Here is a 14,926-nt window from a genome sequence, read left to right as displayed (position 1 = left end):
TAAAGAAGCAACAAGATCATCTTTCCCTTGTGCAGAAAGAGAGGGCTGTGTACAACGACTGTCATGATTCCAGCCTGTGTTTCCCTGTCTTGTGAAGACTCTTTTGTTAATTCCTGTTTTGTAGTTCTTTGTAGTTTTTCATGTTGATTAGTCTCCAGCCACTCCAGCCACTGACCTGCGTCCATAGATGGCTCCAGCCACTGACGAGATGAGATGAGATTCAAGTTTATTGTCATTACACATGTACAAGTACAATGCAACAAAATGAAGTTTGGAGCAAGCCTCCGAGCCGCAGCTATTTAAAGCGCCGCCACAGGCTCTCCGGAAATAAAGAAATGCAGATTGCTAAGCATACATGCAAACATTACATACATAGAACACACAGTACACGTGGTCACGTGATGGGATTTTTTGTTGGGAATAGTAAGGGAGATAGGAAGGAGGAAAGGGGAGGCAGACGGTTGGATGGGGGCAGGGATGGGGTGAGGTGTGTGTGATGCGAGTAAGAGTCTTGAAGCTTCCTGTGTTGTGTGAGAATGTTAGCCATAACTTAAGATGTTTTCAAAGTTCAGTTCTGTGGCTTGTCCTTGAAAGGAGATATGGCCGTGCACAGGGAACGAAAGTAAGATAGCAGGACCCAGCTGTCAAGCTGACCTCCCAACCGAGAGATAGGGACAAGCTGGACGTTGGGATGAGGGAAAATATCTTAATCCATTTAGCTGATCTTCTGTAATTTTCCAGACCATAATCAATCAATCCGTTCTGATCCTCAGCGTCAGTGGCGAGCGTCCGGTTCATGAATGGACCTGGACATTTCATCCAATTTCACGGTCAGACCAGACATACTGCGTAGCAGTTCACTAGCCTGACCCCCGATGGAGCCCACTCTTCCCTGCGTCTCCGCAGTCCGGGCTGAGATGTTACGATACAGCTCCTCAATCAATGTCATTCTTTGATCTAATACCTTCAGTCGGTCACACACATCCACGAAGAACTCTTTAATTACCACAGACAGTGGCTGGGTGAATTTACTGGCAGCTGTCTTACCAATTTTACGATAGGTCAGGGCAATCCCAAGGCCGATAAATAGGAACCCCACTATCATAATGCCAATTATGAATAAATCCTCAATATCCTCCACGGACAGGACTTCCAGGCACAGGCCTTGCCAGTTGTTCCAGGCGTCCCGCGTGTAGCCCGCGGGGAAGGTCCCGTCCGGGCAGGTGGGTTCTCCCAGAGCACCTTTCCTCAGTGAGAAAATCTTGTCAATCGCGCTGAGAGACCAGTTAATTAATTCCATTTCAGTATTTTCAGGAGTCCAGCAAGCAGGGAGTCAAGAAAAAAAGACAAAGAGATCAGCGCCAAAGCAGAGATGGCAGAGACCTGCGTCCAGAGATGGCTCCAGCCACTGACCTGCGTCCAGAGATGGCTCCAGCCACTGACCTGCGTCCAGAGATGGCTCCAGCCACTGACCTGCGTCCAGAGATGGCTCCAGCCACTGACCAGCGTCCAGAGATGGCTCCCGCCACTGACCAGCGTCCAGAGATGGCTCCCGCCACTGACCAGCGTCCAGAGATCGCTCCGGCCACTGACCAAAGTCCAGAGAGGACTGCGCCTCCAGTCACCAGTCCAGAGAGGACTCCGCCTCCAGTCAACAGTCCAGAGAGGACTCCATCTCCTGTCCCGAGTCCAGAGAGGGCTCCGGCCCGTGTCCAGAGTCCAGAGAGGGCTCCGGCCCGTGTCCCGAGTCCAGAGAGGGCTCCGGCCCGTGTCCCGAGTCCAGAGAGGGCTCCGGCCCGTGTCCCGAGTCCAGAGAGGGCTCCGGCCTGTGTCCCGAGTCCAGAGAGGGTTCCGGCCCGTGTCCCGAGTCCAGAGAGGGCTACGACCCGTGTCCCGAGTCCAGAGAGGGCTCCGGCCTGTGTCCCGAGCCCAGTGAGGGCTCAGGCCCGTGTCCCGAGCCCAGTGAGGGCTCAGCCTTCAGTCACGAGCCCAGTGAGGGCTCTAACCGGGCCACCTGCTCAGCCTGCACCATCGTGGGGGTCTCCAAGACCGTCTGCGCTGCTGTGGTGGTCGTCTGCTCCGCCGTTGGGGTCTTTAACCTCGTCTGCGCTGATGTGGTGGTCGTCTGCTCCGCCGTGGGGGGCTTCAAGACCGTCTGCGCTGCTGTGGTGCTTGTCTGCTCCACCCTGGCCGCCTGCTCTGCCTGCTCCAGCCTGGTCATCTGTTCAGCCTGCTCCTTCCTGGTCTTCTGCTCTGTCTCTAGGCCCTCTTCCGCTCCAGCCTCCCACGAGCCCGCTCCAGCCTCCCACGAGCCCGCTCCAGGCTTTCAAGAGCCCGCTCCAGCCTTCAACGAGCCCGCTCCAGCCTTCAACGAGCCCGCTCCAGCCTTCAACGAGCCCGCTCCAGCCTTCAACGAGCCCGCTCCAGCCTTCAACGAGCCCGCTACAGCCTTCAACGAGCCCGCTCCAGCCTTCAACGAGCCCGCTCCAACCCACGAGACCACCCCATTCCACGAGCCCTACACTCCACTCCTGAATTCCCCAAAGAACATTTTTTGGGGGGGGCCATGTACCTGTGGGTGGCGCACATGTGGGTGGGGCTCTGGTTCGGCCTAGGCGCCCAAAGACTCCAGGTCCGCCCAAGCTCCACGGTCCAGGTCCGCCCAAGCTCCACGGTCCAGGTCCGCCCAAGCTCCACGGTCCAGGTCCGCCAATGCTAAATGGCCCAGGTCCGCCCATGCTCCCAGGCCCGTCTCTGCCATGTCTGGGTCCAAGTCCTGTCCCCCTGCACGGGCCTGGCCCACCATCCCTCCCCCTGTTCTGCCTCCATTCCACCACCCTCCTAGACTGTTTCCTGTGGAGCGTCTGGAATCCGCTCCCTAAGTGGGGGGCTCTGTCATGATTCCAGCCTGTGTTTCCCTGTCTTGTGAAGACTCTTTTGTTATTTCCTGTTTTGTAGTTCTTTGTAGTTTTTCATGTTGACTAGTCTCCCCCAGGTGTGACTTGTTAATTTGTTGAGCTTGTTTGCCCCTTGTGTCTCCTATGTTCTTTGTCAGGTCTTGTCCTACATGGATGTACGTTTGGTGTGACTCATTCTGTTATCTGTTCCTCGGTTCTCTGATCTCTGTGGTTTTGTTATGTTTTTTTTTGTTATTAAACAAATTTGCATTTGGATTCAGCTCTCCCTCTTGGTTTTGAGTTGACCCTGCGTGACAACGACATGACTGCTGCCTGCAGAAAGATTCGCTCTGGCTCTAACCTGTGTTTTGGACCGTCCCTACCAGCAAGCAAGAAGATTAGGATGCATTACAGTTTTGATTTTGCTCAGCAGGTAATATTTCACACACATTTACATTTACTTTAATAAGCAGCCTGATAATAGCGCAAATGCATAATAGCATCAATATAGTAATTTTTATCTTTATTAGACAGTTATGAATAGACACATATTTCATTCTAATCCAAGTTCCCTCTCTCCCTCTGTCTCCTACAGTTACACTTTCCCTCAAACCCTCTCCAGCCAGGACCAATGTACTTCCTGACCCCACGGAAATGTGGCCAATTTGGTGTTTCCTGTGAAGGGCTGCAGAAACAGGTGAATTACCTCATTGATGAAGGCATGTCATCTACTAAGGGAAGCAATGAAGTCATCAGCTACATGCATTATTTCTTCGGCAACATTGGAGTTGGAGAAACAGAGGTGGACCTTCATTGTGACAACTGCAGTGGGCAGAACAAGAACAACTTCATGCTCTGGTACCTTGCCTGGCGGGTTAGACACAAGCTTCACGATCAAATTGAAATACACTTCCTTATTGCTGGCCACACCAAGTTTTCCCCTGACTGTGGCTTTGGACTCATCAAGCAAGCCTACATGAAGACAAGACTCAACACTTTGGCAGACATCGCTGAGGTACTTTAACTTTACTTTGCTTTAATGACTTCAGTGCTGTTTTCTGTTCTGCTTCAATGGAACATTTAACTGAAGATCTTTTTTTTTTTTTCTCTCTCTTCTTTTTTTTTTTCATCAGGTTGTGGAAAACAGCTCTTCTGTGAGTCACCTCAATATCCCACAGCTTGTTGGAACGGCAGAGGGCAAAGTTTTAGTCCAGACTTTTGACTGGCAGCAGCATCTGACTCGCCACTTCCGTAGACTACCACAGATCAAGAGTTATCAGCACTTCAGGTACTTATTGAAACTTTCACATTGTGTACATACAATATAACATAGCAACAACATACACATGACAGTTTTTTATGAGAAAATACTTTGCCATGTTTAAAATGTCTTATGTGCTTATTCTGTCACAGCTTTGATGCCAAGAGACCAGGTGTGGTGCTTGCAAAAACTCACTGTGATGCACAACCTGTCGAATATCAGCTACTGCGCAACGGAGCAGATCTGCCCCCTATTGACGGTCTTCCTGTCCTGGCCCCACCTGGACTGAACATTGACAGGCAGACCAATCTATATGAAAAAATCAGGCCATTCTGTGCTGACGAGGCAAGAGACATCACATGCCCAGAAGAGTCACAACACAGAAGAGTCCACAGAAGAGGATGCGAATGTGATATCATTTGGACTGTGTCACAAAGACCTTTGTCTTATGCTGTTATTACCAAGTAAAAGTGGTCAAGAGGGCCAGCTCTGTTTTGATTGATTGATATATTTTATATTTTTATAATACATTTTTATTTTTATTTGTGTACTTTATGTAGCCTAACTAAAACTACATTTGGTGCCTTCTGCACTGTTTTGCACTTTTTACTGTCTATGGCATGACGCTAAGTGAGATATTTCAAGCCTTTATTTGTTATAATTTTGAAATTATGTTAAATAATTGAAATTTGGGGTTTCATAAGCTCCAAGCCGTAATATAAACAATGCCTACTTAAAGTCTCTGCAGCTAGTGTACTTGGATTTTATTTATCTGCAACATTGTTGTATCATTACAGTTTTGCACAATAAATGTTCTTAAAACTACATGAACTGTTCTTTCTTTCTTTCAAAAGTACATTTAGCAGTTGTTTAGCAGGGTCTGTTTAACCTGTTCTGAAATTGTTTTATTATAATTTATATCGTTATCGCAAGAGGCTGCAATGTATATCGCAATATGAATTATAGGCCATATCGCCCATCCCTATTCCTAGTCTGTGAAACCTTTCATTGCATATAAAATAATTTTTATTAATTGTGAATAAAATGATTTTTATTCAGTGTACATAAGAGTTTCCTATACAGTTTTACCGGTTGATGCTAAGAGACATTTATTTATATATTACCTGTTTGCAAACTTTTTTTTTTTTTCTATGATGGCACATTCCTCACCTTTTTGCTCCCCCTTTACAGCTTTAGGGGTGAGCTTTACAGGGGGTTTGGCTTATGTAAATGAGATGTAAATGAGCCCTGTTGTCACTCCCAGCAGCTGAGAGAGGTGAGAACTGCAGAATCTTTAGAATCTTTAGAGGCAGATTTCTCCACTTTTTGGTTTTTTGAGTGCCTACCTTCAAATGGCCACAACTTCTCCAAATATTATCAGATTTCCATGTGTTACACATTGTTGGAAAGCTTGGAGACTACACTTTCAGAATCTGGGAATAACTCAAAATGCACCAGAACCGACTTGTGTCCCTACTTTCCGTGACTGGTCACATTTGTTGACACCAGTTCAGAGATATCCTTGATCAGTGAAACACTGAATGTAAATTCCTTCTCTCGCTAAAAAGCCAATTCAGAAATCCTTTCTCTTGGCAAAATCAGTGACTGGTGACTATCTTGATACTCTTGGTATGTTACCTATAACTATTAGGCTTGGTGAGGAAGTGTTTTCACATGATGTTCAGGTGGTTAGGAATGCAACACAGCCAGTGATCCTTGGATGGGATTTTCTTAGCAAACATCATGCTGTAGTTGATCTCAGAGAGAATAATTTGAAATTGTGGATCTGGTCTATCCCTCTCTTGTGTTCGCAGGATATAGTCCCTCTTCGGAGAAGTGCTGTGACTTTAGAGCCCATTCTGATCCCTGCCAGGTCGCAAATGAACGTTTTGGCAAAAATTCAGCCAAATATTGGAGAGAAAGATTTCACATGCAATTATGTTGACCTCTTAGACCCTGACAGTCAGACAGTACCCAGTCTTTTTGTAGAACGTACAGTAACCTCCGTAAAAGCAGGTGTGACCTTGGTTCGAGCCATGAATCCGACAAATGAAGATTGCCATGTTCCCTGTGGCACAAGGCTTGGTGAGTTTCATTCCTTAGTTGGGATCATTATTTGCCAGAGTTGAGGTATGCTATAAATTCCGCTGTACAGGAGAGTACTGGATACTCCCCAGCAGAAGTACTCTTGCAAAGAAGTTTGAAAGGACCTTTTGAGCGTGTTCTAGAACCACATCAGACCAGTCTCAGGGTTATTAAAGATTTACAGGAGATGGTAAAAAAGAACTTGTGTCGAGCTAAGGAGAAACAGAAACGGTTTTATGATGCCGGTCGTAGGGATGTGACTTACTCCAGTAAGGATAGGGTTTGGATGAAGGCACATCCCCTTTCCAAGGCCTCTCAACAATTTGCAGCTAAGTTTGCAGAGAAATGGATTGGGCCTTATCGAATTGTAGAAAAATTAGGTCCAGTAAATTATCGGGTGGTGCGTGAGGACAATGGAGAGGACTTGCGTACAGTCAATGTGTGCAATTTGAAGCCTGCCTTTCCTGCTGCCGCAGAGTTTGATCTTAAGGAAAGGGAGGAAGTTTTGACATTTTTTATGGAAGAGTCAGATGATGAGGATTTTCTAGGGTTTTAATATTGATGGAATTATGTCCTGGATTGATTAGTACTCCGTATTGCAAGGCCAAATTATTTACAAATGACGGAAATCTAAATGTCGAACGCAGGAGCTAGTGGTTTATGCTGTGGTTGTTGCAGAGTTTCATGTATTGACATTTTGTAGATGAGCATACATATTTATCAGGTTGCAGAATATTAGGGGATTTTTTTTTCGGCAATTATTTGTTTTTCCTATTCCGTACTGGGGTGGCGCTGTGGAGCGTATATGCAGGGAACCAGGTAGGAAGTTATTTAAGGAAGTGTAATGGCGTCTTTCGCTCTCTCTCTCTCTCTCCTACGCCCGCTCTCTCTCTAGTCTTTGTTGACAGACGCGGGTTATTCCCGGTCATGGTCACGCTAGTGGATGGCTTGTGAATATTGCTGTTGTAGGCCGCGTTGCATTGGGTTAATGCTACCTTTAATGCTGTGGTTCTTTTTTTGTTCTGATGCTTACGATTCACATTTGGAGTATTCTGTTTCCCTCATTGAACTTCGTAAAGCATTAGTAAGTTGTGGGAGAGCGATTGCCGATTTGTGTGTAAGTGGAGCGTTAGAGAGAGAGTTGGTTTCCCCAATCCGGTTATGCTGTGGTTTAGACGTTAATTTAAGGCAATATAGGTAGGATGTTTTGAGGAGGTTTTGGTGTAAGTTAGGGAGGTTTTTCTTTGTTTTGTTTTTTGTGGCGCTCGGGTTTGCCAGACTTTTGGTAAATACTGTGTGTGATGTATTGAATTGTTTCATGCCCAGTAGTTTAATGAGTGACATGGTAAGAAATGTTTTTTTCTTTTTTGTTGAACTTTGGATCCAGATGATTTTCCCTTTGTTGCCTGAATTCTGTATCCTTATGCGGCTGCCTTATTGTATTTTGGATTTATTTTTTCCTGCATAAAGGTTTATTGCATTGCACTTTATTCCTTGAATTATTTAATTATTTTATTTATTTGTCACTCATTTATTGTTGTGAGGTAATTAAAAGGTAAATGTTTCTGGGTTTGAAATTAATAATTTATGTATTTTGTTTTGTTTTCTCTTTTGAATTGAATGATGTATTGAGATATGCAACATGACTGGAATTGAATTTGAATAGAGAACTTTCAAATCAACTTTTTGTGGTTTCTTGTTCTATTTGATTCATACAACATATGTAATGACTCTAATGATTAATTTAACTAAATAATTGTGGTGGTTTTTACCCCTGGCGCCCGAACCCAACCTTGTAGAGTCAGATACAGTCACAAGCGATCAGTATATCCTCATGCTATGCTGAGGTCAGACAGACTCGTCCACAATTTCAGAAATTAGTCACCATGTCTGATTTCAAAGCAATCGACAATAAAATTTTAGAAGAAACGGTACAGCACCTTAAAAACAAATCAACCTGCGCCCCTTGACACACTCCCCACTTCATTTTTCAAAAGTGTGTTCAACTGTTTAGAAGCAGATCTCCTAGAAGTGGTAAACGCCTCACTTCTTTCTGGGACTTTTCCAAACTCCCTTAAAACCGCAGTAGTTAAGCACCCTCATGAAAAAGAGCAATCTAGATAAGACCATAATGAGCAATTTAGGGCTGTGCAATTAATTGAATTTCGATTTCGATTTTGGCTCCCAACGATCACCAAAATAGTACAATCGAGAAAAAACTATTATTTTGCCATGTTCAGTTTTGCAAGAACACTCTTTGTCTTGCGTTCTGAATGAAACGCGCACGCGCACATCCGTCCCTCCCGAAGCCACAAACTCTCTCAAGTCGAGTGACTCGTGTGCATATCATCCGCTGGAATTTAAAAACTCTGCGCGAGTAAAGATGGCAGAAGGAGGGCAGTTACAGCAGCGTTTGGTGAGCAAAAAAGGCAAAACCAACTCCGTTGTCTGGGAACAGTTTGGCTTCGAGGAATCAGACGACGAGCAGAAACATGCTACGTGCAAGATTTGCTACATGGTAGTGGCTGCAACGGAAGGGAACACCACGAATTTGTTTAACCACTTGAAAATTAAACACAGAGTGACCTATGACAGTCTAATAAAGAGACAAAAACTGACAAGAGCAGGGGTGCAGTGTAAACATCCTTTTTTTTCCTTCATATTTTTCAAATAATTTCCTCTTTGTAAACTTTGTTCAATGCATGCGAGTGCTGCCATATTTTCGAATATGACCAGTAATTTTTGCCGTCATCACCCGGGTAAATATTGAGTTCTCTTTCAAGTCTTGCTCTTGAACGGACAAACTCACACAAAGTATGTCAACATGTCCATCTTGATGAATATCCTAGCAGACATAGTCTGTATATGCCTTAAGTAAACTTTGTACAGTCGAGAAAGACGACGCATATCCGAGCATTAGGTCTTAAAGGGGCAGTAGCCTTTACTGCTGTCTGTTTAATGTCAAACAACAAAAGACAAGGACATCACTCACTGCTCTTGATTGAATAGCTTTTGTAAGTTTAATAGGATTAATCTTTAATTTATGCACTCAAATATGCAATGTTATTTTACATTTGATACATTTCTGTACCTGAAAACTAATACCTGAAAAGCATATCTAGCCAAACCATATTGTTGATCTTATTTATTTGTGGTTAACATTTTTACTTGAATACTTTTATACTTTGATTTGAATATGTTATATTATTTATTTTAATAGTTCAAAAAGTACAACAAATGTTACAATTTCAATTGAATTGTTAAAAGGTGTCTTTTTAATAAATGCAACACATTCCCAAAGTCATGTGAAATAATCGTGTTACATAATCGTGATTTCAATATTGACCAAAATAATCGTGATTATGATTTTTTCCATAATCGAGCAGCCCTACTTCCTGCTGCTGACCAACTTTATGGAGATGCAGATTTCATTTTCCAACAGGACTTGGCACCTGCACACAGTGCCAAAGCAACCAGTACCTGGTTTAAGGACCATCCCTGTTCTTAATTGGCCAGCAAACTCGCCTGACCTTAACCCCATAGAAAATCTATGGGGTATTATGAAGAGGAAGATGCGATATGCCAGACCCAACAATGCAGAAGAGCTGAAGGCCACTATCAGAGCAACCTGGGCTCTCATAACACCTGAGCAGTGCCACAGACTGATCGACTCCATGCCACGCCGCATTGCAGCAGTAATTCAGGCAAAAGGAGCCCCAACTAAGTATTGAGTGCTGTACATGCTCATACTTTTCATGTTCATAATTTTCAGTTGGCCAAGATTTCTAAAAATCCTTTCTTTGTATTGGTCTTAAGTAATATTCTAATTTTCTGAGATACTGAATTTGGGATTTTCCTTAGTTGTCAGTTAATTATCGTCAAAATTAAAAGAAATAAACATTTGAAATATATCAGTCTGTGTGTAATGAATGAATATAATATACAAGTTTCACTTTTTGAATGGAATTAGGGAAATATATCAACTTTTTGATGATATTCTAATTATATGACCAGCACCTGTATATCATTGCAGTTTTAGATTTTACTATAGATATTTATTTTATATAGGCCTATTCTATTTATATTCTATTTATATTAATAATATACTACTCTATTAATATTTATTTTATTAGTAATAAATAAATCAAGTTTTGATCAATTGTTCACCTTTTTGGGAAGTGTTAATAAAGGATAGTTTAAAACCACAGTTCCCTTTCTGTCGGTCACTACGACGTACGTCGGTAATACCGACGAATTGGGATCACTTTAGAGAGCCCCTATCAGCTTCGAGATTTAGAGAACAGGCCAATGGGCCATTGGCGTGCGAGATTTGCATCTCGCGCTCCGCCCCGCACCGCGGGTATAAATAGGAAGCGAGAGCATCGCACTGACCTCATTCACTTCGGAGCCGAACGGCGTAGATGAAGAGTCAAAAACTTCCTGTTTACCTATCAGAGAAGAATCAACAGAGAACTTTGAGGACGCTGTGCTGGTGTGACGGCATTTCTCCAGTGCAACCACGAGAACTCAGCTGCAATGAAACATTTGCTGTTTAAACAGCACCGTTGGTATCGGTGGGCGTTTCCTTGAGTGCAAACACAGGCTGCACTATCTCCTGTGTGTTGCCGCGGTCTGTCCTGGGTTCTTCAGCACTTCTGAAAAGAGTGTTTCCTCACAAAAAGAGCAACACGGGTGTGACACTGCGTCTTTTTCAAGACGTCATTCCACCAGTGCGTTTCTGGATGCGGTTGTTTCCTGTCCTGCTGGCCACGATCCCTCTCGCATAAACATGTTGAGACCGTTTTCGTGGGTGATCCTTGTTCTCTCAGGGGAACCGGATCACGTCGACGCACTGGTCATCTCACCTTCCGCGTGAGGGATTGAGTGTTCAGCGCGCCGTGTGCCGTCTAGCTGCCGGGTAACAGCACGGGTTGCCACGGCAGCTCAGCGCGTGTAACTCGGCGCCTTCGCAAGACTGTGTTTGTGGGTGAGCATAGCCACGTCGGCGCGTTGTTCGTCTTGCCTTTTTCATAAGGGCTTGAGTGTTCAGCGCGCCGTGTGCCGTCTCACGGCCACGCCCACTGTCTCACGTGTCTGCTGGTAGCTTACAGATGGGATTGCTGGTCCTTAAAAAGGGACCTAGCGTTTCGTTTGGGGCTCTAGCAGAGGACAGATGTCAATCGCTGCATCGGAGAGAGGGCTGTTATGTGTTGAAAATGAAGATGATGCTGAGATTCCCACTATAATAGTGGGCGCTCGTGCTGAATCCGATTCATACTCGACAGCCATGCTTTCCCGGGTGGCTGAGGCATAGTGCAACGCATAAATCACCTTGCCTGCCCCTTGCCTTTCCCGGATGTGCGTTGGAAGGCTTTTGCGTTGTGGAACTATTGGTGCAAAAATATGGAACAACAATAGGGCCATAATCTGTATAAAGTTTTCCTCTCTCTCACTACCCTCATCGGTGGGGTGGCAGTGCCACTGGCAGGCCACCTCTGCCCTGCTTAGTGCACAAGGGTAGTTCTGAGCCGAGGTTGAGCTGCGCACGGCGCTGGCCCTTGGCTAGACGATGTCCACCCTGGTCCAGAAACACCATTGACCCGGATTTGGTTCGGAACTGTTCTTTCCCCGGAGGAGGGCCGGGTAGAAAACCATTAGTAATTCTGTTCCGCCACTGGGGTTAAAAACAGCCAGTGGTACCCAAAAATAATATATATATATATAAAAAAAGAGCAGTTCCAATATCTCTGGGTCTTGGGAGTTCAGGAATGGCAGCGTGTGACGCTACAAGCCTCGCCGCTCTCATTCCCCTCCCCACAAGAGGGCGAGAATGGCAGTGTGTGACGCTACAAGCCTCGCCACTCTCATTCCCCTCTTCTCAGCGGTGCGTGGACGACAGTGCGCGATGCTATGCCTCGCTGCTCTTGTTCCCCGCTGAGGAAGAGGGTGAGGCAGACCGTGTGCAACGCCACAAAAGCCTTGCCACGTTCAGCCCCTCCTTCATTTGGAGAGCGCGCTTGGCGGTGTACAACGCTCCCATGCCTTGTCAGCCTCTGGTGCCTCTCCAAATCGCCAGCAGGGGGTGCCGGCTGTGGGAACGCACTCAAGTGGCCTTCCCACACTCGCACACCCCCTCAGCGGATGCAGGTCGTGTGTCAGACCCAGACCCCTACACGGACCACTCCCATGTCATCCTGGGGTCCCTGCGTTCCGCCTCGCTGCCCTGCTGCGGGTACGTCTGTGGTACCGATGACCCCGCTTGTTTGGTCTGGGGGCCTGGCTAGCGCTCCCCAGCCCGTCTTGCTGGGTCATCCGTCCGCCCAAGTTCGGGGGCGTTCACTTCACGTCTGTTGCGTAGGTGGATGCCCCTGTGCTTCAGGCGGAGATCGCTGTCCTACTGGCGAAGGACGCGATAGAGCCGGTCCCTCCAGCCGATATGAAGTCCGGGTTCTACTGCCCGTACTTCATTGTACCCAAGAAAGGCGGCGGGCTACGGCCAATCTTGGATCTGCGTTACCTGAACGGCTCTCTCCACAGGATGCCGTTCCGTATGTTAACGCAGAAACGCATCTTCAGGTGCGTCCGTCCGCGAGATTTGGTTTGCAGCGTACTTTCATGTCTCGATTCTCCCACGACACAGACCGTTTCTACGCTTTGCATTCGACGGACGAGCATATCAGTACAAAGTCCTGCCCTTCGGGCTGTCCCTGTCGCCCTGTGTCTTCACGAAAGTCGCGGAGGCGGCCATTGCTCCCATGAGAGAGCGTGGTGTTCGCTTTCTCAACAACTGGCTGATTCTTGCCCAGTCGCGGGAGCAGTTGTGTGAACACAGGGACATGGTGCTTCGGCACCTCAGCCGGTTGGGTCTTCGGGTCAACTGGGAGAAGAGCAAACTCTGTCCCGTACAGAGGATCTCTTTTCTCGGGATGGAGATCGACTCGGTAGCCATGACAGCTCGCCTCACCGAGGAGCGCGTCCAGTCGGTGTTGAGCTGCTTGAATACGTTCAAACGCAGTACAGTGGTATCACTGAAACAATTTCAGAGGCTCCTGGGGCATATGGCAGCAGCAGCCGCAGTAACGCCGCTAAGACTGCTCCATATGAGACCGCTTCAACACTGGCTACACGACCGAGTCCCGAGGTGGGCGTGGCACAGCGGATTCCTCCATGTCCAAGTGATGCCGAGATGCCGCCAAACCTTCAGCCCGTGGTCGGACCCTTCATTTCTACGGGCAGGAGTGCCTCTAGAACAAGTGTCCAGGCATTCTGTTGTCTCCACGGATGCCTCATCCACGGGCTGGGGTGCCACGTACAACGGGCTTGCAGTTTCGGGTCTGTGGACGGGGCCCCAACTGCAATGGCATATCAATTGCCTGGAGTTGCTGGCAGTTCGTCTTGCTCTCAGCCGCCTCAAGGGGCCGCTCAAAGACAAGCACGTTCTGGTCCGGACGGACAGCACTGCGGCCGTTGCGTACATCAACAAACAGGGTGGTCTAAGCTCCCGCCGCATGTCCCAACTCGCCCGCCATCTCCTGTGGAGTCAGAAGCATCGGAGGTCCCTTCGTGCCATCCACATTTCGGGCCCGCTCAATCGTGCGGCCGACGAGCTGTCACGGTTGCCCGTGCTGCCCGGGGAGTGGAGACTCCACCCCCAGGTGGTCCAGCTGAGGTGGTCGCTTTGGGGCCGCACAGATCGATCTGTTTGCCGCCCCGACACGACCCTCTGCCAGTGGTACTATTCCCTGAACGAGGGAACCCTCGGCACGGATGCCCTGGCATACAGCTGGCCCCAGGGCCTACGCAAATATGCGTTCCCCCCAGTGAGCCTTCTTGCACAGACACTGTGCAAGGTCAGGGAGGACGAGGAGCAGCTCCTCTTGGTAGCTCTGTACTGGCCCAACAGGACTTGGTTCCCGCAACTAGTGCTCCTCGCGACAGCACCTACTTGGCCCATTCCTCTGAGGAAGGACCTCCTGACTCAGAGACGCGGCACCCTGTGGCACCCGCGTCCAGACCTCTGGAAACTCCATGTCTGGTCCCTGGACGGGATGTGGAGGTTTTTAGGTGACCTACCGCAAGGGGTAGTTGACACCATCACTTCTGCCAGAGCCCCCTCTACGAGACGGCTATATGCATTGAAGTGGAACCTGTTCGTCGACTGGTGCTCTTCTCACCGAGAAAACCCCCTAAAGTGTTCGGTCAGATCTGTGCTCTCTTTTCTTCAAGACGGGTTGGAGCGAAAGCTGTCTCCCTCCACCCTCAAGGTGTATGTTGCCGCCTTAGCCGCAAATCATGACCTGGTTAATGGTGAGTCCTTAGGCAAGCACGATCTGATCGTAAGGTTCCTGAGGGGGGCGAGGAGATTAAATCCGCCTCGTCCTCCCTTTATACCCTCTTGGGACTTGACTCTGGTGCTGACCGCACTGCAAAGGGCGCCCTTTGAGCCTTTACAGTCAGCGGAGCTTAAGATATTGTCTCTAAAGACAATAATCCTGATTGCATTGGCCTCAGTTAAGAGGGTAGGGGACCTGCAGGCATTTTCGGTCGACAAATCGTGCCTGGGATTCGGGCTAGGTGACTCTCAGGTAACCCTGAGACCCCGGCCTGGATATGTGCCCAAGGTTCCCACTACTCCCTTCCGGGACCAAGTGGTGAGCCTGCAAGCGTTGCCTTCGGAGGAGGC

At 47.5% G+C, this 14,926-nt stretch overlaps 2 protein-coding genes across 4 annotated transcripts in view; one reads left to right on the top strand and one right to left on the bottom strand.

The window, feature by feature from the left end:
* Positions 1-14,926, bottom strand: part of LOC307143960 (tectonic-3-like) — a 50,449-nt gene that overhangs the window by 24,264 nt on the left and 11,259 nt on the right. The window lies entirely within an intron of this gene.
* On the top strand, positions 3,499-4,976 carry LOC307143962 (uncharacterized protein). The gene is made up of 3 exons (XM_079845856.1): positions 3,499-3,912; positions 4,031-4,185; positions 4,311-4,976. Exons 1-3 carry the CDS (start codon positions 3,529-3,531, stop codon positions 4,624-4,626), a joined length of 855 nt encoding a protein of 284 aa, XP_079701982.1. The 5' UTR covers positions 3,499-3,528; the 3' UTR covers positions 4,627-4,976.

The sequence above is a fragment of the Gobio gobio genome (genome assembly GCF_949357685.1).
Source record: "Gobio gobio genome assembly, chromosome: 20".
Lineage (NCBI taxonomy): Eukaryota > Metazoa > Chordata > Actinopteri > Cypriniformes > Gobionidae > Gobio > Gobio gobio.
This window is presented reverse-complemented; position numbering and strand designations above follow the sequence as displayed.

Bases quoted from the DNA above. Each gene is read 5' to 3' on its own strand.
- LOC307143962 (XM_079845856.1), top strand. From the start codon at position 3,529: ATGTACTTCCTGACCCCACGGAAATGTGGCCAATTTGGTGTTTCCTGT. The intron at 3,913-4,030 runs GTACTTTAACTT...TTTTTTCATCAG, and splicing joins CTTTGGCAGACATCGCTGAG to GTTGTGGAAAACAGCTCTTC. The intron at 4,186-4,310 runs GTACTTATTGAA...ATTCTGTCACAG, and splicing joins AAGAGTTATCAGCACTTCAG to CTTTGATGCCAAGAGACCAG.